The sequence below is a fragment of the Alosa alosa genome, chromosome 24, assembly GCF_017589495.1.
Source record: "Alosa alosa isolate M-15738 ecotype Scorff River chromosome 24, AALO_Geno_1.1, whole genome shotgun sequence".
Taxonomy (NCBI): domain Eukaryota; kingdom Metazoa; phylum Chordata; class Actinopteri; order Clupeiformes; family Clupeidae; genus Alosa; species Alosa alosa.
This window is the reverse complement of record NC_063212.1, coordinates 1,366,472-1,391,471: the sequence shown is the minus strand read 5'-3', so window position 1 is coordinate 1,391,471 and position 25,000 is coordinate 1,366,472. Positions and strand designations below refer to the sequence as shown.

At 42.6% G+C, this 25,000-nt stretch overlaps 3 protein-coding genes across 4 annotated transcripts in view; 1 reads left to right on the top strand and 2 right to left on the bottom strand.

The window, feature by feature from the left end:
- LOC125289912 (FHF complex subunit HOOK interacting protein 1A-like) overlaps positions 1 to 346 on the bottom strand; it is a 13,475-nt gene extending 13,129 nt beyond the window's left edge. The window contains exon 1 of the mRNA XM_048237018.1: positions 241 to 346. The gene's annotated coding sequence lies outside the window, so the exon portion shown is untranslated. The remainder of the gene's footprint in view (positions 1 to 240) is intronic.
- Positions 347 to 12,597: 12,251 nt separating this feature from the next.
- LOC125289415 (cell surface glycoprotein 1-like) lies at positions 12,598 to 20,367 on the top strand. Its single transcript, XM_048236228.1, has 14 exons — positions 12,598 to 13,139; positions 13,270 to 13,300; positions 13,679 to 13,719; positions 13,914 to 13,953; positions 14,160 to 14,247; positions 15,210 to 15,450; positions 15,744 to 16,499; positions 17,172 to 17,247; positions 17,410 to 17,575; positions 18,197 to 18,448; positions 19,310 to 19,356; positions 19,441 to 19,609; positions 19,757 to 19,809; positions 19,938 to 20,367. The coding sequence occupies exons 1-13, from the start codon at positions 13,046 to 13,048 to the stop codon at positions 19,787 to 19,789; spliced, it is 2,034 nt and encodes a 677-aa protein (XP_048092185.1). The 5' UTR covers positions 12,598 to 13,045; the 3' UTR covers positions 19,790 to 19,809; positions 19,938 to 20,367.
- Positions 20,368 to 20,491: 124 nt separating this feature from the next.
- LOC125289416 (serine/threonine-protein kinase DCLK2-like) overlaps positions 20,492 to 25,000 on the bottom strand; it is a 10,305-nt gene continuing 5,796 nt past the window's right edge. The window contains exons 9-16 of one of the 2 annotated variants that reach the window (XM_048236230.1): positions 24,924 to 25,000; positions 23,946 to 24,092; positions 23,640 to 23,773; positions 22,738 to 22,912; positions 22,540 to 22,620; positions 22,277 to 22,348; positions 21,924 to 21,945; positions 20,492 to 21,571 (exon numbers count right to left, since the gene is read on the bottom strand). The exon at positions 24,924 to 25,000 is cut by the window's right edge and continues 43 nt beyond it. In XM_048236230.1, the coding sequence (XP_048092187.1) occupies positions 21,555 to 21,571; positions 21,924 to 21,945; positions 22,277 to 22,348; positions 22,540 to 22,620; positions 22,738 to 22,912; positions 23,640 to 23,773; positions 23,946 to 24,092; positions 24,924 to 25,000 (725 nt within the window). In that variant the 3' untranslated portion in view covers positions 20,492 to 21,554. The remainder of the gene's footprint in view (positions 21,572 to 21,923; positions 21,946 to 22,276; positions 22,349 to 22,539; positions 22,621 to 22,737; positions 22,913 to 23,639; positions 23,774 to 23,945; positions 24,093 to 24,923) is intronic. The other variant, XM_048236231.1, reaches the window with a different exon arrangement.

Sequence of the window (25,000 nt, the reverse complement as noted above, 5' to 3'; positions counted from 1 at the left end):
ACCTTTCGTGAAGGTTGTGCGAAAGAACAAGCGCCTTCTGACTGGCGCACCACCACATAGGCCTACGCACACACACACCCCCGTCACTCACTCCTCGCAATGTAAGGTAACTTCGATCTAGAAAACTGGTCCCTTTTTGTCGTGAAACAGCAATAATCTAAACAAATAAACGAGTAAACGAATAATAGGCTGCTCTGAACTAACACAGAAAAATAGAAGAATAGACCAAACAAAATTCACCTGGAGAGGGAGCGACAGTTCCCTGGCTGTCCTTGCGTATTATGTCCGAGCGCCGAAGCGCGGGGGCTCGACAATAAACTTAGAAAATTATTTCAGACCGAGTATGGCTACAGCGCGAGAGAAAGGGGCACTTGTCCTGATACCATCTACTTCCCAGCGACGCGCGGTAATCCGTTATGCCACGCCTCTGAAGTAGCCTACAGAAGCGTGCTTCAGAGCCGCAAAACGCGCATCTCTAATCTCCGGATGCATGTGCAACAATTTGCTTGTCGGTGATGATTGCTTTTCTCTATTTACACTAATGAGTTTAAGATACATGGGGAATATTTTAGACTGTTTAAATATGCAGACGACATGGCTCTGATTGGCCTATTAAGAATGGGAGACTTGGAGAGAGAACAAGCCTATATCCACCATGCAACATCTCTTCAACGTGTCAGAGTAGCTTTTTAGAAATAAATGTCACAAAGACAAAATAACTCATTCTGCAAAATGATAAGGACCAGCCACTTCCAGTTATCATTATGGGGCAAGCAGTTGAATTTGTGTCTGTATTTGTATCTGGGGACTTTTATAGATAGCAAATTGACGTTTAGGGAAAACACCGAGTTTATTTTTAAAAAGTGCTCCCAGCGCCTTTATCTAATTCGGAGGCTTAATAACTTTGGTGTCAATAAGGACATCCTCCAAATAGTGTATAAAAATCTAGTTGAGAGCATTTTGTCCTTTAATTTGATGTGGTATGGTAACCTAAATGCCAAGTGGAGAAGCAAACTTCAGAAAATAGTGAACATGGCCTCAAAGATTAAAGGGAAGCCACAAAAGAAACTAAGCATAATCTACGAAGAGAACACCTTAAGTAAAGTCAGATTCATCAGTGACCCCTCCCGTCCATACAGTGAATTTGAGCTTCTCCCCTCAGACAGGCGCTATAGGGTGCCTAACGCCATTAAGAATATTTTTAGAAATTATTTTGTCCCCAATGGTATCAGGGCAATAAACAGTGCAGGGACTCTTACTGGAAGTGCTTCATATTAAGCAATCATATTAAGCAATCATATTAAGTCATTTATTTATTATATTTATTAGCTAGCCTAGCATGCATGGGTTGCTTAGGCCTACTTATTTATTGACTGGTATTTATTGACTGGCCATGCTTGACTGTATTTTATATGATATGCAGTGCTTATGTGTGGTGCTTGTCTGTCCTGACTCCTGTGTGTTGTATGGTGAAACTAAAGACGAATTTCCACTTTGTGGATAACGTTTTTCGTGTTCGTATAATAGGCTATAACCAGGACATTTGATGGGCGTTAGGCTACTAAGAAGAATAAAGCGTTAGCCAATACAAGTTAGAGCATGCAACAGAGCTTTTCCTTTTGGGAGGCACGTGCCACTGCTTAAGGCTAAAAAGGGGGGAAAGGCACCTCTAACCAATACAATTATAGGCCTAATATGAATCTCTATGATCAGTAACGTGCGGTAGCCATACATTTTGGTGGGGTAGAAAGGCTTGTCTGACTCTATACCACGTTTTTGTTTTAAATTTCCTTTCATTTTGGGCTACATTAAAATTACATATACAGGAGTTTGCTGTATGCTTAAACGATGTCACAGTCAGAAATGTAAGTGGAATATTTTTAAATTGTAGATCAGTACCAGCTCATCAGATGGAGTCTGCACCTAATCACCTTAAACCTGCGAACCATAGCAATTTCAAATATTTGCATATATTCCAAAAATATATTTAAAATATATTTCTTTTGTGTATTGGATTTATTCATAAACAAAACAATCCCTGTCAGTTCCGTGCAGTTTTCAACAGCTATCAAGAAGAGAGGTCATGCCATGGATTTTTGTGAATGTTTCTTCTTCTACATATGCAAGATTTTAGTCATCTTTATTTCATATTGTAGTGAACTGAGCCTAGCTGGTTCATGACTGAACTCCCATAATGCTGTGCAAAGCGTGCAGGAATGTTAATGTTAATTATGTGTAATGTTGGTTATGTCACTGCATCATCTTACAGTCGTGTTTGTGTTCCTAGTTAGTTAGAGTGTGCAGAACCAGGTTTAGCTGGTGTGTGATGGAATGCAACCTGGAGCAGGTCTGGGCCGCATTGTGTGTTTTGGTGTGAGACTAATAAAAAACATTCTGAGACAACTTTGCAGTTTGTTACAATATGATATTCAACTTTATTGTCAATGCACAAAGTAAATGCCAGTCTAACGAAATGCAGTTTTACATCTAACCAGTGCTGCAAATAACTGACATGTCCAAAAGGGCCTTCATGAAATGCTTTCAATTTGCTTGGTATAACCGCATTTGTGGTTTTCTACAAATACAGCAACAATCAAACTGACCTCCATAACTCAACCAATGCTAACAGTGACATTATTTGACCTAGGTCCAAGGCTATAGATATAACTTGTATAAGATGAACGTACCTGCCGTAAAAACCAAGCATGTCCGATAAACATTCTCAGATTTATTTCGGCTTCAAGAAGAAATGGGACTTTTCATGTGAAAATCATCCTATCCTTATTTGACATTATCTACGGTAAACTACAGTGTTGTCCTTGTAGGAAGTGTCTATTGTTTTTCCAACGCACTTTAGATTAACTTCCAACAAAGTTACGTCTTGCTGCAACGCTGCGCCATCTGGTGGACAAACTATAATGTCAATACTGGAAATGCCTCCCTCCAAGTATGATGATGAATATTCGGTTTTCTTTTAGTCCTGACCCAGCAAACACATAACCTTTAGGGAATCTATTTGCTTGCTGTGAGTGTAGATAACCGTGTGTTTGGTGTGTGTGAATATTTTCTTTTGCACAGGTGAGGGGTGTCTTGGGGTCCTCCTTCGCCCTCCAGTGGCTCACCTGATGCTCTCTCGCTCAACAGCGGTATTGACTAGAACAGTGGTTCTCAAATGGGGGTACTCGTACCCCTGGGGGTACTTTAAGGCACTCCAGGGGGTACGTGAGATTTTAACCCTTAGAAGCCGATTGACGCAAAGTGCGTCAAAAAACACACCCCTTCTTCTCTGTTACATTGCTCCGCAACTGTTCATCGCAGTGAAATGAAACCTTTAATGCGTGACAGAGCAGAAGTGGGGCTTTCCAACGAGACCGTGCACTTGTCTGTACGTTAAAGTATGAAAATAAAAAAACATAAAATTAAATCAAATTGCACCATATTTACAGTCTATACTTCTCTGCGTTCACCTGCGCACCCATTACTCTCGTTTGAATTACTCGCGAACCCGTGAACACATATAGTCCATGAGCCACAGGCCCAAAAAGGGGCGTGTCACGACCACTTGGGGGGGGGGGGGGCAAATTCTCGCTATATTTGTCTGAAAGCTACATATCTCTGGAGTATAAAATGGTATGATAGCAAGTTGGATCTTGTAGCTTTGTGGCTGTACAGGCCTTCAAAGTTGACCTCTGATTTGAAAAAAGGAAATTCCGCCTATTGGCTTTTTTTTGTTAAACCACTCATAAGAGCCCAGAAAAAACCTCATTATTACTGATGCATATGTGTTGTTTGATGTTGGCATACATATTTTAAATCATTATGTGATTTTGCCCTTCATTTTGGTTGATAAAATTCAAGATTTATGTGTAATAATGAGCAAATCTACGTTTTCAGAGACACAACGTGTTGCAGCACTAATTGAAATGCCCACTACCTCATTAATCAATGTATTTATACCTTCTTACCTCCCAGCAGAGACTTGAAATAGCTATGCTATTTACTATTTGTAAATGTACTATTCGAAAAACACCCCAAAATTCAGTAAATTAGTATTTTATTGAAACTACCCATAAGAGATATTCCAAGAGATCAAAACATCATGATTACCAATCACATATTACCTTTACATTCAACATGTTCACATCACCACATGTACCCAGCTTAACATAAATATTATAATTGTATAATGTCCAGGGCACATGAAATACATACAGTATACAAAACCATATACCATATTAACTGCCCCCGTGTATTAACCTCATAGCTGAAGAAATTTTGCAAAATCAACGTATAAGCTGCAGCTAAAAATTATGGTAAATGCCTCACAGGTGCTAAAATGATCTACATCAGACATGTCAAAGTCAAGGCCCGCGGGCCGGATGCGGCCCGCAAATGAATTATCTACGGCCCCCGGGATGATATTTGATTAGTATTAGAACCGGCCCGCAGGCCACAGCCGCCGGCTGCTGTTTTGCACGCACCGATACTCCATTTTCCACCATGCAACGGTAGCCCACAAACTCACTGCGGCGCTGCAAGTGGGCCTCGGCTTCATTATTGGGCAGATGTCAACCTTCATCTACCCCCCTCCCCCCTTACACTCAAAGATGAACTGATTAGATTTGAGTGGTCAATGTTACTGTGACCTCTCAAAAAAAACAACATGGGCCTACTGTATTTTTACAATATCCTGGAAACACTTTGAGGGAGTTATTTCAAATTTAGCACAACTTAGTACACACATAACCAGATATTTTATGTTTGGGTCTTTCGTCCACACATAAACAGTGTTTTAGCCCACACAAATATTTTTTTTAAAACCTCCTAAAGAGAATGCTGGTTTACTTGGATCTGTGGACATCCAAAATGGAGATTTTTACAAACAAGTATATACGTATATATACTCTTTTGATCCCGTGAGGGAAATTTGGTCTCTGCATTTATCCCAATCCGTGAATTAGTGAAACACACACACAGCACACAGTGAACACACATAACAGTGAGGTGAAGCACACACTAAACCCGACGCAGTGGGCTGCCTGCTACAGCGGCGCTCGGGGAGCAGTGAGGGGTTAGGTGTCTTGCTCAAGGGCACTTCAGCCGTTCCTACTGGTCGGGGTTCGAACCGGCAACCCTTCGGCCGAAGCACTAACCAGTAGGCCACGGCTGCCCCCCAGGACAAGGACATGGTTACCCCGTGGACAAGGACATGATGATTACTATGGATGGGTATTGGGTGTTCGTATATAGCAAGTCAATCAGTACTCTCCTGGGCTTTACCTGTTTTGTAGCCTACTGTACCTCGATGTCCATCCATCGCAAATACATGTCTGTAGACCCTGCTTATTAGTACAAGTTGTTTTAAAGCAGAGACTCTGATATGGTATAACCACCTAGCTTCATGTTAGGGTCCCACAAGGAAATCTGTCTGAAACATTGAAAACATGATAATGTACATTACTTGTGAATCTGTTTCCATTGCATGCCACATGACCAGTGGTTAAAGTGGGATTTGGCAGGTGGGGGAACCCTAAAATCCAGTGTCGGTGCAACGGGGAAAAATGACTCACCGTTGGACTTTTCGGGTCACCTCTGTAAACACGAAAATTAACTCCCCAAATATTTTAACAATATAATCGTGCTGTATCGTTGGTATGAAAGAATATATTTATTATTAAATTATCCGAGGTGGCGGAACTGCGTTCCTCCCACTTTAATTCCTGCATATGACCGCTGTCTGCTGTGTTGGGCTAATGGAACAGTGCTAATGGAGTAATGCCAAGCTAGATTAACATTTTCCAATGTTAAAACCATTTATCACATGAAAAATAACAATGTTACTATCATGTGATAATAACAATAATAGCAATACTCTGTGTTTCCAGGATATCATGTTCAAGTTGTAAAAATATTTTTTAGTGAATAGTGAAATAGTTCACAAATATAATCAGCCACAGAACTTTTTTGAGGACGGTCACTGAAAGGAGCTGTAACAAATATTGGAGGCTGCTGAAAAGGCAAGCCAATGGCTATGGCACTCACATGCTATTTGGGGTCATGTTGTAACCTGAGTTGACTCTGAGACGCTGCTGCTGTGTTTCTGGAGTGGTAGTTGTTGGTGCCTACATCAAGGGCTTGCGTGTCGGCTGTGTATGTTGTTGGTCAGATCATAAGTGTCCACAGTAATGAAGAGGAATGACTGGAGAATTTATGATATTGCTTGGTATGTTGGTATGTTGCTGATCGGATCATAAATGGCCATAGCAACAAACAGGAATGACTGAAGAATTTGTGACAATGGTTGGTAGTTGGTATCTAAATATTTGTTGGTATTTGTTGGTGTCTGCATCAAAGGCTTGCGGTTTGACTGGGTATGTTAATGATCAGATAATAAACCACCAAAGCAATGAAGAGGATTGACTGAAAAATGTGTAGGTATTTGTGGGTGCCCATATCAAGGGCTTACAGTTGGTCTGGTTATGTTGCTGATTGGATCAGAAACTGTGGGAGCAAAGAAGAGGAATGACCAAAGACTTTGGTGGTACTTCTTGGTGCCCTCATTAAGGGTTGGTGTTTTGTTTGTTGTATAGTTGCTGATGGGATCATAAATGGCCACAGCAAAAAAGATGATTAACTGAAGAATTTGTTGGTATTTGTGGGTGCCCACATCAAGGGACTGCAGTTTGCTTGGCTGTGTTGCTGATCGGATCATAAAGGGCCACAGCAAAGAAGACAAATTACCAAAAAATGTGTCGGTATTGGTTGGTAGACAACCTATCATGAGTGTGGAGGGAGCTGGGTCTGAGATGCCAGATACCACTGTTGAGCCTTCTGGAGGTCACCGATGAATGATGAAGACAAAAGTGCAAGTGAATATTTGTACCAAATTTTAAAAAACATCCCTACAGGCATTTATGATATACAATTTTCTCAAGAATGCAAGGTCCTTGACCTCGACCTTTGACCACCAGATTCAAATATTTGTTATCTGTGAGTCAAAGTGAATATTTGTATCACATATGAAATTATGTCAGGGATTTTTTGAGATTTATCCACCACAAAGGGATATACATTGACCTTGACCTTTGACCTTTGGCTACCAAAATGTTACAAGTTATTATTTGAATCCAAGTGACTGTTTCTAGCCCTGAGATATGTTGGAGATATCACATTTGCAAATATTGGACCTACGGGTATACTGGTGTATGTCACCCAATGATGTCATTTTGAGCTACCTTAAGGAATATATTGCACTTAGGACATTAAATCTAGCTTGGATTTGCCAACCAATCATTACAATAGATATGTATTTGAAATCACTGGCTGGATCACACTATTTAGGCGGTTACAACGACAAAAATAGTAAAAAGGCCGAGCATTTTTCTTTTGATTTATGAAGTCCACAGATGGCCCTTTCATGTGCAGAAAGAATTTTGAAAAAAGGAGGTTGCTCATCGGAGATATTCAGGTCTGAATATTGCTATTTTTTGGGTATTCGCCAAAAGGCATGTGACATAATGGATACGTGCAGTCCTGGACTAACACCAGTCACACCTTACGCCTTGTAACTCCAGTTTTAAACTGGACCTTTGGATGGCATGGATTGTTACTTTGCTGTGTTTAAATCTGACAGCAGGAGGGATGTCAACATTTTATGCAATTTTGGGCCTTTTTTTGAGGTTTTTTGGCCTAAAACAAGGATGGGGGCCTAACTCCCCCTGGGTTGTTTCAAATTTTGTACTATTTTGGCTTTTTGAGTTTTTAGGTGGACCCTTCAAACTGTCCAAGTTTCATCAAAATGTGTCACCCCCGCCTGGTCCTCTCATGGACACACTCTTAAGTCATGGTATGGGCGTTTATTCAATGCATGCGTGTGCACGTTGGTAGCAAAGCTAAGCTTCAACCTATTGGAAGGCTATTTAATTATGAAACGACATTTAATAGAACGACGTGGATTTATGCAACTTCCATAAAAAACAGAGCACAGACTATATAAAACACTGTTTGGCATTGCCTGTTTGGCAAGTATTAAAGTCAGCCAAAAGCTATTAATCAGTCTTAGTTATCCAGCTCCAGATCAGTGATTTACGCATGATCTGATCCGCCATTTACCATTCACAAAAGCTGGTATTGTGTTTCCTGAATCCTTACATTCAGGCATTCAAATGAAATGTAATTAGCATATAAATATTCTATCAGTGTATGATGCTTGCATGAGAGAAACATCCCAAAACAACGGTGCCCATATAACTGCTGTTGTTTTGAGAAGTATTTCTCATGCAAGCATCATGCAACAATGCAAAAACAATGAAACTATTGTAGGCCTAATTATATTTTACATTAGTAAAGCAGTACTCTGATGTGCATGTTTTCACAAACTTTTGTGAACAATCTTAGCCCTTTAAACATTGACTGTTTTGAAGTGCAAGTACATTATACATTTCAGTTGTACTTTTGACTAGTAAGAATGTGGGAATGAGATGTAGATGAACTGGTTGGTGAAAATATTCATACTTTACACATTGTTATCAATATGTACAATTATTATTATTATTATTATTATTATTATTATTATTATTATTATTATTATTATTATCATACTTAAAATTGTCTTTCATCTGATGTTAAAATCATTTCCATTGAAAATAAATAATAACTATTTTCCAAGACTTGATCTACAAGTACATACATTTACAACAGTTTTAAAAATTCTACACAGTTAGATCTGATGAGACAGAAACTGAAATTGGATCAATCCATTTTCAGAGGAACATGAGTTCATTTGCATATCTACAGCAGGCAAAGCAACACAAGAGGTTAGGGATGATCTGATCTCAGGCTCATACTACAGGCAAAGATCATGACATAGAGGCTGGAGTCAGATACACCTAAGCACAAAAAGAAAACACAGGCACATGGCAAGACCATACTGGACATGAGAGAAGTTTTTTCTCACCCTCTTGGACCTTAACCATGGTCATTGGCGACACCTGAGGGGACCCCAAGGAAAACCTCTAAAGCAGCACTTGCAAAGCATTTGCAGAAACTTGCATCGCTATCAGATAATCTTCCGGATGAATATAATACAGCAACAATCATTGATGGAATGTCTTTGGTCCAGAAGGTCAATAACAATGTCTCAACTTATGCAGACATTGCTGCTGCTATTCATAGCATGATCCGTAAAGAGGCAAAGCAGAGGCAGATAATTTTTTAGATTAAATTAGATTACATTTAACTTTATTGTCATTGTGCAGAGAACAAGTACAGAGACAACGAAATGCAGTTTGCGTCTAACCAGAAGTGCAAAAAAGCAGAAAAGTGCAATGTGATATAAAGTATAGGCAGGTGGTGCATAGACAGGACAAGAAATATAGTGCAGTGTAGACAGTAGTATACAGTTGTTTTGCAGAAGGTGGTTTAGAGTAGCATAAATCAAATATAAATATGTGCAGTGTATTAGCAGTTACCTTATAAGAGCAGAATAAATATGGCTATGTACTGTAATATGAACAATGTATGAACAACATGTACAGGTATGTGCAATGTAGTGGCGGTACCATTATAGTGTATTAACAGAATATATTACAGAAAAACTGAATAAATATGGATATTTAGTATGAACCATATAGACAGATATGTACAGTATGTACAACTATGTGCAGTATGGTAACAGTACCATTGTAGTGCAGAAACAGTAAAATTACAATAGTATTAATAATAAGTGTATGTGCAGGATGAAAAGCAGTAGAATATGGCTATGTACAGTATAAGTGTAATTACAGTATGTACATTTGTAAATAAATAGATGGATAGGATAGATGGGTGGGATAGGGTAGTGCAGTTGTGGGGGAATGTCCAAATCCTTGTTGTCCGTGTCAAGGTTGCCATGGTCGTGGACACCTCAACAGGCACAGGCAAGGAGGCATCAGGCGGGGGCGGGGCAGGGGGTGATGGGGGCTTAGTTTGTTGGATGTCAAGTTCAGTAGGGTGACAGCCGCAGGAAAGAAGCTTCCTCTGAACCTGCTGGTTCGGATGCGGAGAGACCTGTAACGCCTCCCGGAGGGGAGTGGGGTGAACAGTCTGTGGTTGGGGTGAGAACAGTCTTTGATGATGCGGCGCTTTACGCAAGCATCGCTTGCCTGGATGGCCTCGATGGAGGGGAGTGAGGAACCGGTGATGTGTTGGGCAGTTTTCACCACCCTCTGCAGTGCTTTCCGGTCGTGGGGCAGAGCAGTAGCCATACCAAACTGTGACACAGTTGGTGAGGATGCTCTCGATGTTTGAGCGGTAGACGTTCACCAGGATGATCTGAGGAGACAGATGGACCTTAGAAAGAAGAGACGCTGGTGAGCCTTTTTGATTAGGGTAGAGGTGTTGAGGGTCCAAGAGAGGTCCTCAGAGATGTGGACACTCAGAAACTTGAAGCTGGTGACATGCTCCACCTCAGTCCTGTTGATGAGAATGGGTGTGTGTGTGTTAGCTTTAGACTTCCTGAAGTCCACAATGAGCTCTTTGGTCTTCTTGGTGTTGAGAGCCAGGTTGTTATCAGTGCACCACGATGTTAGGTGCTGGACCTCCTCCCTGTAGGCCGTCTCATCGTTTTTGCTGATGAGCCCAATCACCGTAGTGTCATCTGCAAACTTGACAATGGTGTTAGAGCCATGTACAGGTGTGCAGTCGTAGGTGAAGAGGGAGTAGAGGAGAGGGCTCAGCACACATCCCTGTGGTACACTGGTGTTCGATGGTTGAAGAGGTGTGATTATCTAACCTAACAGACTGAGGTCTGTTGGTTAGGAAGTCCAGAATCCATAAGTTTGGTTTTTCTTTTATCACATACACATATATTGGTAGATGTTTTTTCTTTACCTTGACATGTTTCGATGTATACTTCCGTCTTCATCAGAAGGTCACACGGTGGAGTAGTGTGGCCGCTTTTATCAGCTGATGTTGTTGGGAGGTGTGATCCACCTGTCAGTTTTTTGACAGGTGGACCACACCTCCTGCATGCCAGTCATTAAGCAGGAGAACAACCGATACCACCGCTGGATAAAGAAGGCGACTGAAATAAGAAAGCGGAGCCCAAAGACGAAGAACAGAGATGAGGGAGCATATATGCTCTCCCATACCTGGAGTGCCGTCCTGGGGGGCGGCTGACTGAAAGCAGGAGGTGTGGTAAACTAATAAATAACACATACTGCTCTATTCCCCAGAGCCGTAAGGCCCCATGGTCAGCTCTGTAGATGTTCAGTGCGTTCTGAAGAGAATAAACAGGCACAAAACCTGGATGATCGATTATACATTAGGGATCTCCTCCAGCTGTTGCAGACGTCGTGTGATCTATAATGGTAAGGTAAGGTGAGTGCTATGCTAGCACAGTCGCTAGCATTATTCGTAAATGAGTGAGTAATATGGCAGCATACTCGCTAGCTCATTTGTAAATAAGTTAGTAACACGGTAACATATCTGCAGGCCTTTCTGTAGCTTAGAAATGTTACCTGTGGAATCTCCTGGCAGCATTCTCTTCTCTGCCTCAGTTGACATTGCCCCACAATTTCCACCCGCACACCTATATAATAATTTAAAAAATAATAATAATAAAAGCTAATCAAGTGCTGTGAATCTAGTAAAGTTTCAAATGCAAGCAAATGTTAAATATTGTAAAAAGACTGGCTTTATGTCACGAAAAATTACATTACATATGTAACAGGCTGAACAGGGTAACGGCTAAAAGCCAAGCCTAATTTGGCATGCAGGAGCATGTCCTAGGAGCACGTAGAAGCACGTCGAACATGCCAGAGTGCGCCTCTGTAATCTGTCATTTTCACCAGAGCGGTGGAGGTTTTCACATGAAGAAAATGAACAGCGTAAACATCTGACAGGTGGGCGTGGCCAGCAATAGCTTATTTGCATAAACGTGACAGAGCCCTTAAATGGCTCATTCTGAAAGGGACTGAAGCTGGCAAGAATAGAGGCTGCAGAGATCCCCAGATATCTCTTATGAGATTGATTTTGTGCAAAAAACTTTATGAACATGTTTTGTATAGCCCATAGACCTATTCTAACTTGTTTAAAAGGAGGTATAATGTGTCTCCTTTAAAACATCCCCTCCTTAGCACTATTGAGAGGTTGCTTGCCGAGTATAAGAGGAATTGTGCCACTTGCATCGCAGGTTCGAATCTGGCTTGATGCCGTGGCTGCCGTTGTCACGCGGTCTCCCGTTGTATTACGCTACCCAAATCCTGTTATTGTCTGTGGCCTTGATCATTTGTCTGTCTATCCCCATGTCTATCTCCTAATGTGGCATGCAACCTAATACAACAAACAAAATTCACCAAAAATAAGGATTTATTTGGGAAACAAGACACATGTGAATCAGGGTTCAAGTGGTCCGTTTTCAGACCTAAAGGTTGCGGTATGAATCATTATTATGACACAGTATATTAGCGAATGTTAACAAAAAACTTGTCAATTTCAATGAGGCTAGGAAATTCCATTCTAGCACAAATTCAGATTTTCATACTCCAAGCTCGTCTGAATGAGAAACTGATGTCAAGCATGCATTCACAAGTGGGACTCTTTGAGAAGCTGTTTAACAAGGCACAGGTTGCGGCAAAATTAAAAACATGTTTACTCAAGGTTGACGGTTTTAAGGTTGTAGGCTTAAGTAACTTGTTGAAGGGGAATATTGCTGTATCCCTGATTCCCTATGCGACAGTAGGCCTACCACTGCAGACTTCCTGTTGACGTACAGACGTATGAACGTCCCGAAAGAAGGACCACAGATGAGTCCGCCCAAGAAGAAGGCTGTAGTTTTCTGCCCCTCGGTAAACAAAACCAAGAGTGCTGAATCGTGCCTCAAATATCGTTCGTGAAGTTTTGCGGCGGGTTTACTTTCTGAGACGACAGCACTGGCAACGTTGAACGTCTGTTGTCGAACAGTTTCTCTCTTTCATTGTATGCTTTCTCGGCACTTTCGCTCGCTTATGTTCGAATAGGGCTCGAATTACCGGTTCAGGCAGTTCACTGCAGTGGGGTGAGTTTCATGGCCGAGGCGCGGTGCGGACAAGAGCAGAGTATGCGGGATGTTCGGGACTCGGGTGGTGGAAGGAGACACCCTCGATCAAACGCATCGGCAGGTAACGATGCGATAGAGCTGTTGTGACGCATTAAAACACACTTATACAATCCGGTGTGTTTTGGTATGAAATTATTGTCTGGCTTGCAAAACTAAATGCCAACATTCTCTCTTTCTGCCATGTCCTTCAGAGAGAAATAAACCAGACCAGCAGCCTTCCAGGTATTACTATGTATTCAGAATTTTAATGTGTAGGGAAGGCTACATTACAGGCCTATACCTTACTAATGTTTTATGTTTTGTGTGTGTGCGCCTTTCTGCTTAGTGGTCTGTGTGTGAGTGTGTGAGTGAGAAAGTGTGTGTGTGTGTGTGAGAGACAGAGAGACAGAAAGATGTATTCCATTTGTGAGATTTCACTGTTTGTCGACAAATTCCAGAGAAAATCTGTGTCAGTATTGCTTAACAATCACTTGAAGTGTGTGTTTGTGTGTGTTCTAGCCGTTTGTGTCTCCTGGGCTGGGGTGGGTGTGCTCTTTTCTGTGTGCCAAAAGTTTGACACAGCATTGTACAACCCCCCCCCTCTCTCTCCCTGTCTCTCAGCCAAGGAGCTCTTTCCTCCATCCGGGCTGCCATCATGAGGAGTGAGTTTGTATTTTATATTATTATTTCGTAAACTGAAGTGACCGAGTTTTACTTTTCAGTATCAGTATTGTGTGTGTGTGTGTGTGTGTGTGTGTGTGTGTGTGAGAAAGATAGGAGAGAAGAGAGAGGGAGAGAGGGAGATTATGTGTATACCTGTCATAATGATCTGTTTTTTCCTGTTTTATTAAATCAGCCTCTAGAAGCACATCTCAGGAACAGCAGAGAGAGAGACGGTAACTCAGACACATACTGCACAATATGAACACAACTTTATTTTAGTGTATTTACTTATGCATGGAAACAATCTTGTGTCATTCAGTCACACACCCTTCTTAGCTGGAATTCAGTGTATTGTAAAACATATTTGTGTGGATTGTATATTTGATCCCTTTCACCTCGTGTGTGTGTGCTTGTGTGCATGTTTGTATTTGCACATAAGCCACAGGAGGCCACAGATCACCATCCTCTCTGCAGAACCTATGGCTCCTGCCTGGTACCCAGCGGCCCCTCCACCATCAGCAGTGCAGGTACCATAGATATGTATTTTAGACACACTCCACTGGTCTGCAGTGCAGGTACCATAGATATGTATTTTAGACACACTCCGCTGGTCTGCAGTGCAGGTACCATAGATTTGTATTTTAGAGACACTCCACTGGTCTGCAGTGCAGGTGCCATCTTCTATTTCCCCTAGGGATCAATAAAGTATCTATCTATCTATCTATCTATCTATCTATGTATTTTAGACACACTCCACTGGTCTGAGCATTCCTGTGGCTGTTGAGCCGAGGATAGGTGTGTCATCAATTCACATGAAATATGAGAGGTTAACAAGTAGGGTTGCAATGCATGTTTCAGACGGTAGAGCTTAGTACGGTAGGAACGGCTTCAGATGTCCAGAGTTGGTGGTTAATGTTTAGAGGATTATACTCTGTGACCAGTCATAAAACTATTTGTTTCTGTACTGACTGAGTCAGCGACTGAATGTGGTTGTTTGTTTCACATTCTCTTTTATGGACACCTGTGTATACACAAATTCCCTCACACACACACAAACAAACAAACAAACAACTAACTCTCCCCCATGACATACTCATACTCAATGATTATTTTCCCTTTTCCCTTTTACCCTCACCTCCTCTCTCCCTTGCACACACACACACACACACACACACACACACACACACACACACACACACACACACACACATACACACACACATACACACACACATACACACATCACAATGTATCTTTAACTTCCAACACTCTCACAAACACTATCCTCCATTGGATATTGGATACATACACACACACACACACACACACACACACACACACACACACACACACACACACACACACACACACTTACTATATCCTCCACCATTATGCACACACACACACACACACACACACACACACACACTTACTATATCCTCCACCATTATGCACACACACACACACACACACACACACACACACACAGGTTCCTCCCCCCTCTTATGAACAGGTGCTGAGAGAGAAGAGTCGTGAGCAGCAGCAGCTTGTCGTTCCCTCTCCTTCTCCGACTCCTGTCACCACTTCATCCCTCGCTCCCTCTCCGCCTCCCTCTCTATCTCCCACTCCATCACACTCCACCATCGCAACACAGACTGATGTTCCACCCACACCCCCACCCATCCCTCCACCACCCACTCTAGTAGACAACCCAGCGACCAGACCAGCCCGTGAGTGCATCAGGGTTTCTGTGTGTGTGTGTGTGTGTGTGTGTGTGTGTGTGTGTGTGAAAATAATAATTAAATAGCTGTTTGTGCATGCGGTTTGATAATAGCAATGAGCATCATTGAAGTTTCTGAGAGTGCTTATTCATTTTACAAAAGTATGATGAACATGTGCATTAATGAGATCAACCTGTATGTGTATATGTGTGTGTGTGTGTGTGTGTGTGTGTGTGTGTGTGTGTGTGTGTGTGTGTGTGTGTGTGTGTGTGTGTTTACGATTTTTCTGTTGTTGTCTCCAGTCAGAAGACCTCCGAGGCCACCCAAACCGCTCTGCCCCCCAAAACCAGACGTGGACCCACACACACCTTCACACACACCCACAGATCGGCCGCTAGAGGAGGAGCCGGTCCGTCCCAGGCCTCGGCCCCGCTCAAGAGCAGGCCTGCGGCCAATGAGCGAAGAGGTAGCTGGCTCTCAGCCAATCAGTAGTGAGAGTCACATGATACAGCCAATCAACAGTTGCATGCCTAAATCCCGGTCTCTAAACAGTGAGATAGTTGTTGCCCAGCCTGTCAGTGGCGAAAGAGCAGTGCCTCCATCAAATGGGTGTGAGCATGCAGTGAGCAAGCCAAACAACCAATCAGAGAGTGTGTGTGCGCAGAGCGAGGGTGTGTGTTTGGGGGCGGAGAGTGTGTGCGTCGGTAGTCAGTATCTTCAGGACCTGTTGGATGTTTTCGGACCCGAGTCCAGCCAACGGCAAAGTGACGCCGGTGACCACGGTGGACGAATAGGTGAGGGGGAGGAGGACGAGGAGAGAGGGGCCAGCGGCAGCAGCAGTGGGACGAGTCCCCGGCCACAGCCCAAGCCCCGCATGAGAACGCAGTCGCACACCCCCACGCAGACGCACACCCCCACGCAGACGCACACTCCAACGCAGACGCACACCCCCACGCAGACGCACACCCCCACTCATACTCAAGTGTCCGCGTCAGGGTCCCCCCCTCCCCCCCAGCCCCAGCCCCGAAGGAGGAGCCTATCAACAGCCACCAACACACGTAAGAGAGGGAGAGTGTGTGTGTGTGTGTGTGTGTATATGTGGGCAGGGCTGGGTAGTAATGGATTACATGTAATCTGGATTACGTAATCAGATTACAAAAATCAAGTAACTATAATCAGCTGAGATTACAATAAGAAATTGTGTTATCAGATTATAGTTACAATGTTGGGGATTACTTGATTACATTTTATGATGCAAACAATGCAACTTTATAAAAGATATCTTAACTAATGTTTTAATTTGACAAGCAGCCTATTAGTTTGTCCACAAGATGTCACTATCATCCAATTGCCTCTATAGTTTCTTTACAAGAAAAAGGTTCATATCAAAACTCTAGAGGAAGCCGTCGACATTGACCGATAAACCTGTTCCAGAAAATACGTTCAGTACTTGGCAATATTGCAAATGTGTATGTCGTATGCAAGTTGTGTAAAAAGTGATCCTAAAGTAATCAGATTATGTTACATGTTTTGGGTAATCCTATTGATTACGCTACTGATTACAAAAATTGCCATGTAATCTATAGTCAGTAATCGATAACATTACAAAGTAATCTGACCCAACCCTGTATGTGGGAGTTTGTGTATTTGTACAAATGCTTATATATCTGCACATGTGTGCATTCAAACACCTGTGAATGGATGCAAATTGATCTGTTTATGATCAACAGCCCAGAGCAGTCCTCAGGACTCAGATGAGAAGGGCCAGATAAATCCAGTCCACACTGGACCAGGCATGCCTCCTCGGTAATACACACTTACATTATCACACTCAGACTCACACACACACACACACACACACACACACACACACACACACACACACACACACACACACACACACACACACACACATACATACAAAGATGAACAGTGAAATAAGATGAACATGTTTGCTCTGATTGTCAGATTTCTCCCAGTCCGTCCTCCACCCATCAAGCTAGCCAAACCGCTGGATCTGATTGGCTCTGGCCCAGCCTCAGCCAATCAGCAGCAGGGTCAAAGAGTTCCGAAGAGAGGACCCCCACTACCACCTCGTCCAAAGCCAGGACACCCCCTCTACAACAGCTCACAGGTATCCAGATCATGGAGGTATTCTGCCAATCAATCAGTCAATCAGTCCTCCAAATCATGGAGAGCTTGTTATGAGTACTCTTTGTCTGAGCAGGGGGAGGTAGGCTAACCTGACTCTCGCCAGATGATTTTCGTTCCACCTAGCTCCGTTGAGAGTAATTTCGGCACCAGATTTTATGGTAGAGCCAATCAGGACGCAGGGCAGGAGTTTCATAGATGTGACATAGCGTAGAAGCGACTGTGAGACTGTTCTCAGCGTCACGGGTTGGCTTCGATGTGAGTGGTTGAAGTAGCACGTCAATAGATGACGGACAACTGGCTTATCCAATCATATGCAAGGATTTTTGAAAAGGCCCAGCCTTCTGAAACACCACTCCAAAGGATCGATCCCAGATGGATGAGTGGAGCTAGGCGGAACGAAATTCATCTGGCGAGAGTCAGGTTAGAGGTAGGCAGGAACCAAGTTTGAATAGTTTTGCTTCATCAAGTCTGTATTTTAGGGAACGCTGTCCTCTGTCTCTCTCCTGTATGGTGTCTTTGGGTGCGAAAACACCACCCTGATGTGCCTGAGCTAAATAAGAAATAATACCTTTTTTGATTCTGAATTTGTTTGCATCTTTAGAAAGAGGACCTCAATTTGATGGACTTAACCGACACATTGGCAGACATGGATACCCATTCTGATGTAGGCACACATGCAGATGTGTGTCCAGACACACACATGGACGTAAACACACTCACGGATGTGCACACTCCAGTCAACATGCCTGTGAACGCAAGCACACACACACACACCCACACAAATCCACACGCACAGAGCAGTGAAGAAGCAGGAGGCTCTGATGGGACGTCACTAGAGATCCCTCCACCCCAGGTAACACACACACACACACACACACACACACACACACACACACACACACACACACACACACACACACACACACACACAAACACACCTTTCAGCTTTCATCTGTGTATATCTCTGTGTTGTGTATATATTGTCTATTATGGCCATCACAACAGGTTAGTAGAAAGTGCTAGCAATCGCCATCAGTGTTTGCATGCATGTGAATAACATTGCTCTGCGTGTGTTTTTGTGTGTTTGGAAGTGGGGATGTGGAAAAAAGCACATGTTGGTGTATGTGAAAGCATTTCTGTTTGTGAGTGTAATGCCCTGATGCACATGAAAGCAGACTTAAACACAACAGGACAGTGAATCCTCTTCCCCAAGTCTCAAAGCAGCCACTAAAAAGTTTTTCAGTATTTATTTACAAGTGATATATTATGTACAGCTGTGTGATTGACTAACCAAATTACATCAAACCCAAAAGACAGTACTTTACCTTCTTAAATAACAAACAGAAGACAATAACAATAAGAAAAGGCAGCCCACTCTTACAAATGGCTGACAGAGGAAACCTAGAGGCTAGAAAAGGGCTTCTTTTTCTATAGTGCTATACCGGTAATTGAGCTGATGTCTGGTAAACTTTTTAAAGAAATAGCAAACAGGAGGGTCAATACTCTGCTCATCTTCTTGTAGAAGAACTGGACCTGGGCCATAGGAACTGGCATTGATCTTAGATAAAACAACCCTTGAAGTTAGATGCAGCGAGTACCAGAGCACCACACAGTAGAGCCTCAGCAGACTCCAAAATACCCTGACAAGTGGAGCAGCACACAGAATGCTTTACTGGGTTAGAGTTAACAATCAGCATGTTGTGTTGCTTTGCAGTCTTATTCCATCATGCTCTCGGAGAAATCCACCACTCAAGCTATGTGGTGAGTTTTTCTCCCTGTCACACACACACACACACACACAAGGTAGACTATGTAAATCCTTTCAAAAAATAATCTCTTTTTCAGCTGCGTGGCTATTTTTGCTTTCCGTGGGGAGAAGGATGAGCTGTCGTTCTCTGAAGGCGATGTCATCATGTTGACCGATTATGTAAATGATGAGTGGGGACGTGGTCATTTGAAGGGACGTTCCGGAATATTCCCCCTGTGCTTTACCTCCTCACCACAGCCGCATTCCGTAAGCTTCCAAACATCCTCTACACACACATTCCCCCGTTCTCTATAGTCTCCCTTAGACACCACAAAAACACACATATGATGGAGCACACAATCAAACGAGTCCAAGTTGTTGTTTTCATCTTCTCCTTCTCTTCCATCCATCTAGATGTTTCAGAGTGCCGAGGCAGGCCTAGACTGAACAGGACGTGTTCTTGATGAGTGAGTGTGTTTGCCTGTCTGCATGTGTGAACTGTATGTTAGTGTTTGATCAGTTTGTACATTTTGTAATGGTCTGTCTGTGTGTGTGCATGCACATCTGTGAGTTTGCATGTGTGTTTGTGTTTTAGGTGGGGGGCGTTGTCCGTGTACTATTGGATGATGCTGATTGGTCTCACGACTAAGCAGAACTCACTACCATTGGTCAGGAACACTGTTTGTGTGTTACTGTGAGGGTGTTATTTACTGTCCAGAACCTTTCAATTTACTTCAATAAAATTACAAATAACAGACTTACATTTAACTGTGAGAAATATCAGTACTGTATCTTTAACGCAAACACACATACACACACACATTTTATCATTGCTATATGTTTGGTAGCAGTAACGAGAGATTGCAGTGGCATCTCGATCTTTTAACCAAATAAAATGTTTTTTTTTATTCATTACTACTTGAGCACTTTTGTCTGTTCAGGAGAGGAAATATGTGCATGTTCATGTGTGTATATGTGTGTCTTCTCACATAAACTTGCTGTTAGATTACGTCAGCAGCTGAGTAGAGGTTTGTACTGTACTGTATGTGCAGCATTTACATTCAAATAAATGTGTGTGTGACTGTGACCACAAGTATTTCTTGTGGAGACTGATTCGAGTGTGCATTTCAGTAAGAGCCAAAGCAATGCTCAAGGAATGAACTTTAATGTACAAAAATCTGACAGAAGAGCATCTTAAAATCTTGTCCTACATGACTAAGGATGGGAATCAAAGATGCACATTTCTTTGGGAACAAACACAACACACACAGTCACTCATACAATCACTCATACACACACGCAGGTTTGTGTATGAGTCAAAACTTTCACTTTTTTTTTTTTTAAAAAACAACAAGATTCAAATAAGCAAGGACTTCTCAGAGCACATGCACACACTACATACTATACACCACACACAAACAATCTTAGCCTGTTTTCCTTCTGTGATTTCATTGGCTTTTTTTTCATAACACACTTAAATGCAAAACAAGAACGGTCTCTTTCTCAACACCTCTCTCACACACACATCCACATACTCACACACTCGCACGCGTATACCGTAATGACTGAAGGCTTGAACGAGTTATGGTCACACTGAACAGAGACTTGACTATGACATGACTACCTCTATCTGTAGGATATGTGGAGAGAGAAGAGGAGTACTGATGAGCGTGTCAACTGAGAACTAACAAGGTCCAGGTACACTTTTGAGAAAAACTCACCACGGAAAATTCAGATTTAAATAACCACCATCGTATGAAATGATTGAATCTTATCTATTATTATTTATCACCAAATCATATTGTCTTATGACACAAACATATCTATTATTTTGCACCACGTCACATCATTTTATGTTATCCAGTGCAAAAAAATAATCTAATTTGTAGACATGTCTGGTAGACCTTATTAATTCTCGATTGACCAACTGTAGAAAAAGGGTGGCGGCAGCACAGTGCAGCTGGTGGCCCAGCGGAGAGGTGACAGGAGAGGCATCTGGTGTGGGTGGGTTGCTTCTGGACTACATTTCCCATAGGTCTCAGTGTTATGCCATTAGGTCACCAGAGCAGCTTTCAATCTTAACACTCTTAGTCGTGATGGTCGTAGCACGAGCGCGTTTGTGGGAAACGCAGTCCTGGTTTGTTTGTTGCTCTTGTCGGCTCGCTGTTGTGTTTGGAGTCTTGTGTCTCACAGTCAGCAGCTCGCTGTGCGCTTACCTAGTCCCATAACCTGAAAACGCACACACACACACACTTTAGGGAATTTCAAAGTGACTGAACGTGTACTGTGATCAACTGAACTGTTAAACTGGGTTAAATATGAAGTCAGTGACAGGAGATTGCTCAATAGAGATGTATAAAGACATGCATCTCCAAAAGCCTATTTATGAAACATCTGCTCAGGTTTCAAATCTGACAACTACTGAAGTGATCTAGTTAGGATTTAAAAATAGATACATAGACATGCACGGAAATCGGAAGCGACCATTACATGCATAAATACAAGGACTTAAAAAAGAGCCCAAAGTTGAAGGCTCTATGGGTAGAGGGAGAACTGTTAACATGCACTGACAGCTACCTACCATTGTCATTCAGATGGTCAGACTGTCAGCATAGGTGGAGAGAATAAAGGATGGATGGGTTAGAGACCAAGTGAGTGTGTGGGAATGCTGCTGTGTGTGTGTATCATATCCCATCATAGCTGCCGTTGATAACATAGATTTATTGAACTTAGGTTTAATACAGAAAAAAATGTGGACATTACCAGTATTAATATTAATATATGATATGAACCATTTATAACATTATTTGGATCCTGTTATTATATGTTTATCATCGATCTAAATAAGGTATTACAATGTATGTGCATATGTGCCTGCGTTTATATGTGCGTGTGTGTGCGTGTGTGTGTGTGTGTGTGTGTGCACGCTCTCACCTCTGTGTCCGCTGCCGTGTTGCTGTCCAACTCATCAGGTGAATCGACCTTCACGTTGTTTTCGGAGTCATCCTGCAGATCACAGGCAGAAACTGAGCAAAAGGTTTGAGTGTGTGTTTGTACTGCTGTTACATACAGGGCACCGGTGATGTAAAGTATGTCCATGTTTCAGCAAGAAACATCTGCATCAGAAATCAAACAGTTCAGTGTGTCCATGTGTGTGTGTGTGTGTGTGTGTGTGTGTGTGTGTGTGACTCACTCACCAAAACCCATGGATGTGACAACACTTCCTCTGCACTGTAACGATTTCCCACGTTCACTTGCAGCATCCGGCCAATCAGATCCTTTAAAACACGTCATGTCTGTGACTTGCATGAAAAAAACATGCAAGATCTCCTACCATGCGTATGTTAAATGTATGTGAGCATGTGTGTCGTGTACTCTATGTGTGTTAGGCTGACCTTAGCAGAACTGCTGATGCTGTCCCAGTAAGGGGTGGGGAACTCCAAGCGCCCCTCCAGAATCTTCTGGAAAAGCTCATCCTGCTGGTTTCTCTCTGAGCGAAACGGAGGGAAGCCGCACAGCAGGATGTAGGTGATCACCCCTGCCGCCCAAATATCCACCTTCAGCCCGTAGCTGAACATAAACACACACACACACACACATGGACCATACACACATGCACATGCAATTGGACAAACACACACACAGAAAGAGACTGAATGGTTTAAGTGTATTAGAGAGGTAGCCAGGTTAACATCTTGTGGCTGTAATGCTCAGTGAAGTGCCTGCATAGTGGGTAATCCTAGTGTGGCAGTGTGTCTAATGAGTGTAGACTGGACAGCGGAGTTAATGACGCTGCTGCTTCTGCTTAATGAGGCCAGTGGGCTGTGTTTAACCACTTGAGACAACTTAAGCCTTACAGCAGACAGCAGGGCCATCTGTGTGTGTGTGTGTGTGTGTGTGTGTTTGGTAGCTTAAGTGAGAGTGTCTGCAGCCTTGTGCTCATAAGTGTGTGTGTGTATGTAGATGATAATGTAAGTGGATTTGCTCACTGTAATGTTTGGTGTTTGTGTGTGTGTGTGCAACTGATAATGTCGTTGGAATTCGCTAACTGTAATGTTGATGTACAGCTCTGGAACACATTAAGAGACCACTGCACATTTTCTGATGTCATCCTACGATTGCTGAGTGACATTCAAATGAGTTGACGGTCATATTCAAATTTGCAGTGGTCTCTTAATTTTGAAAAAATCGAATGTCACTCAGCAATCGTAGCATGACATCAGAAAAATGTGCAGGGCTCTCTTATTTGTTTCCAGAGCTGTGTGTGCGGTGTGTGTTTTATGTGTGTGTGTGTTACCCAGTCTCTGCAATGATCTCAGGAGCCACGTAGGTAGGTGTTCCGCAGACGGTGTACAGAGGCTTATCCACCACTGTCGCCAGCCCAAAGTCCCCCAGCTTCAGAGACTTAGTGCCATCAGGATACTCACACACCTACACAAACACATTCACACATGGATATGTGAATGAATAACAATGCACCTTTAGCATGTCTAAAGGTGTTACTGTACTTTTCCAGGACATTTTCAGGTTTGATGTTTCTGCTTAGAATAAGGATCTAATGCAGGCATATCTAAAGTGTGTGTGTGTGTGTTAGTGTGTGTACCAGCAGGTTCTCTGGTTTGATGTCTCTGTGCACGATGCTGAGTTGGTGCAGGTACTTGAGAGCGGCGCTCAGGTTGAACAGCATGGCACTGGCCTCACACTCACTGTACTTAGTGGAGGAGGTGATGGCGTCAAACAAGTCCCCTCCCTGCAGAAACACACACACGCACACACACACACACACACACACACACACACACACACACACATCTCTGTGAGGCTGTGGTAGAGAATATGATAGAAATATAGGTCCTCACTGAGAAAGAGACAGAGAGAGAGAAAGAAAGTGAGAGAGAGAGAAAGAGAGAGGGGGGGGGAGAGAGAGGGCGTACAGAAGAATAGCTCACTGTAGCAGTAAGTCTAGTTGTACAAGGTGTGCTGGTTGTGCTGTACTAGTGTTTACTGTAACTGGGGCCACAAAGCATGACAAAAATGCATACACATTTAGTTGTGACACTTTGGCAATACTGTAATGTTTTGTCATAATAATGCACTTTTTGATAGATAGATAGATAGATAGATAGATAGATAGATAGATAGACTGGCAGACAAACTATGTGGTTGAATAGACTTTTTACAATATAAGGTTCTTAAGTGAAATGATTCGGAAGTGTCCAAATTGAAATCACTACGTAAGGTGCTTCAATGCTTCAAAGACTATCCTCTAAAGGAAATAATTCTATGGCACAATATATCGTGGAAAGATTTCAGTCCATGTCAATAACATCCGCTATCACATAATTCACATAAGAGATTCTTTCAGCACTGTACTTCTTCTCCCAAGTCCTCATGAGTTCTCCTTCACATCTTTCTTTGACCTCATGACGTTTTCCCTCGAGGTCAAGGAAAAGAGGTTAGGAATAGAAAAATAGAATCCCATTCTTTTTTTTTACAATCTGACTGCAACCAGAATCTCCTGCTCTGAGCTGTGCAGGTTGAGGCTCTAGGTGACATGCAGGAGGGTCAGCTCTGCACTCACCTTGACCAGCTCCATGACCAGGTAGAGATGACTGGCTGTGTCCACCTCCTCAATCAGCATGATGATGCTTGGGTGCC

Excerpts from the sequence above, each read along its gene's own strand:
- LOC125289415 (XM_048236228.1), top strand. The coding sequence starts at position 13,046 with ATGGCCGAGGCGCGGTGCGGACAAGAGCAGAGTATGCGGGATGTTCGG. Across the intron at positions 14,248-15,209 it reads CTCCACCATCAGCAGTGCAG|GTTCCTCCCCCCTCTTATGA; the intron begins GTACCATAGATA and ends ACACACACACAG. Across the intron at positions 19,610-19,756 it reads CCTCACCACAGCCGCATTCC|ATGTTTCAGAGTGCCGAGGC; the intron begins GTAAGCTTCCAA and ends CCATCCATCTAG.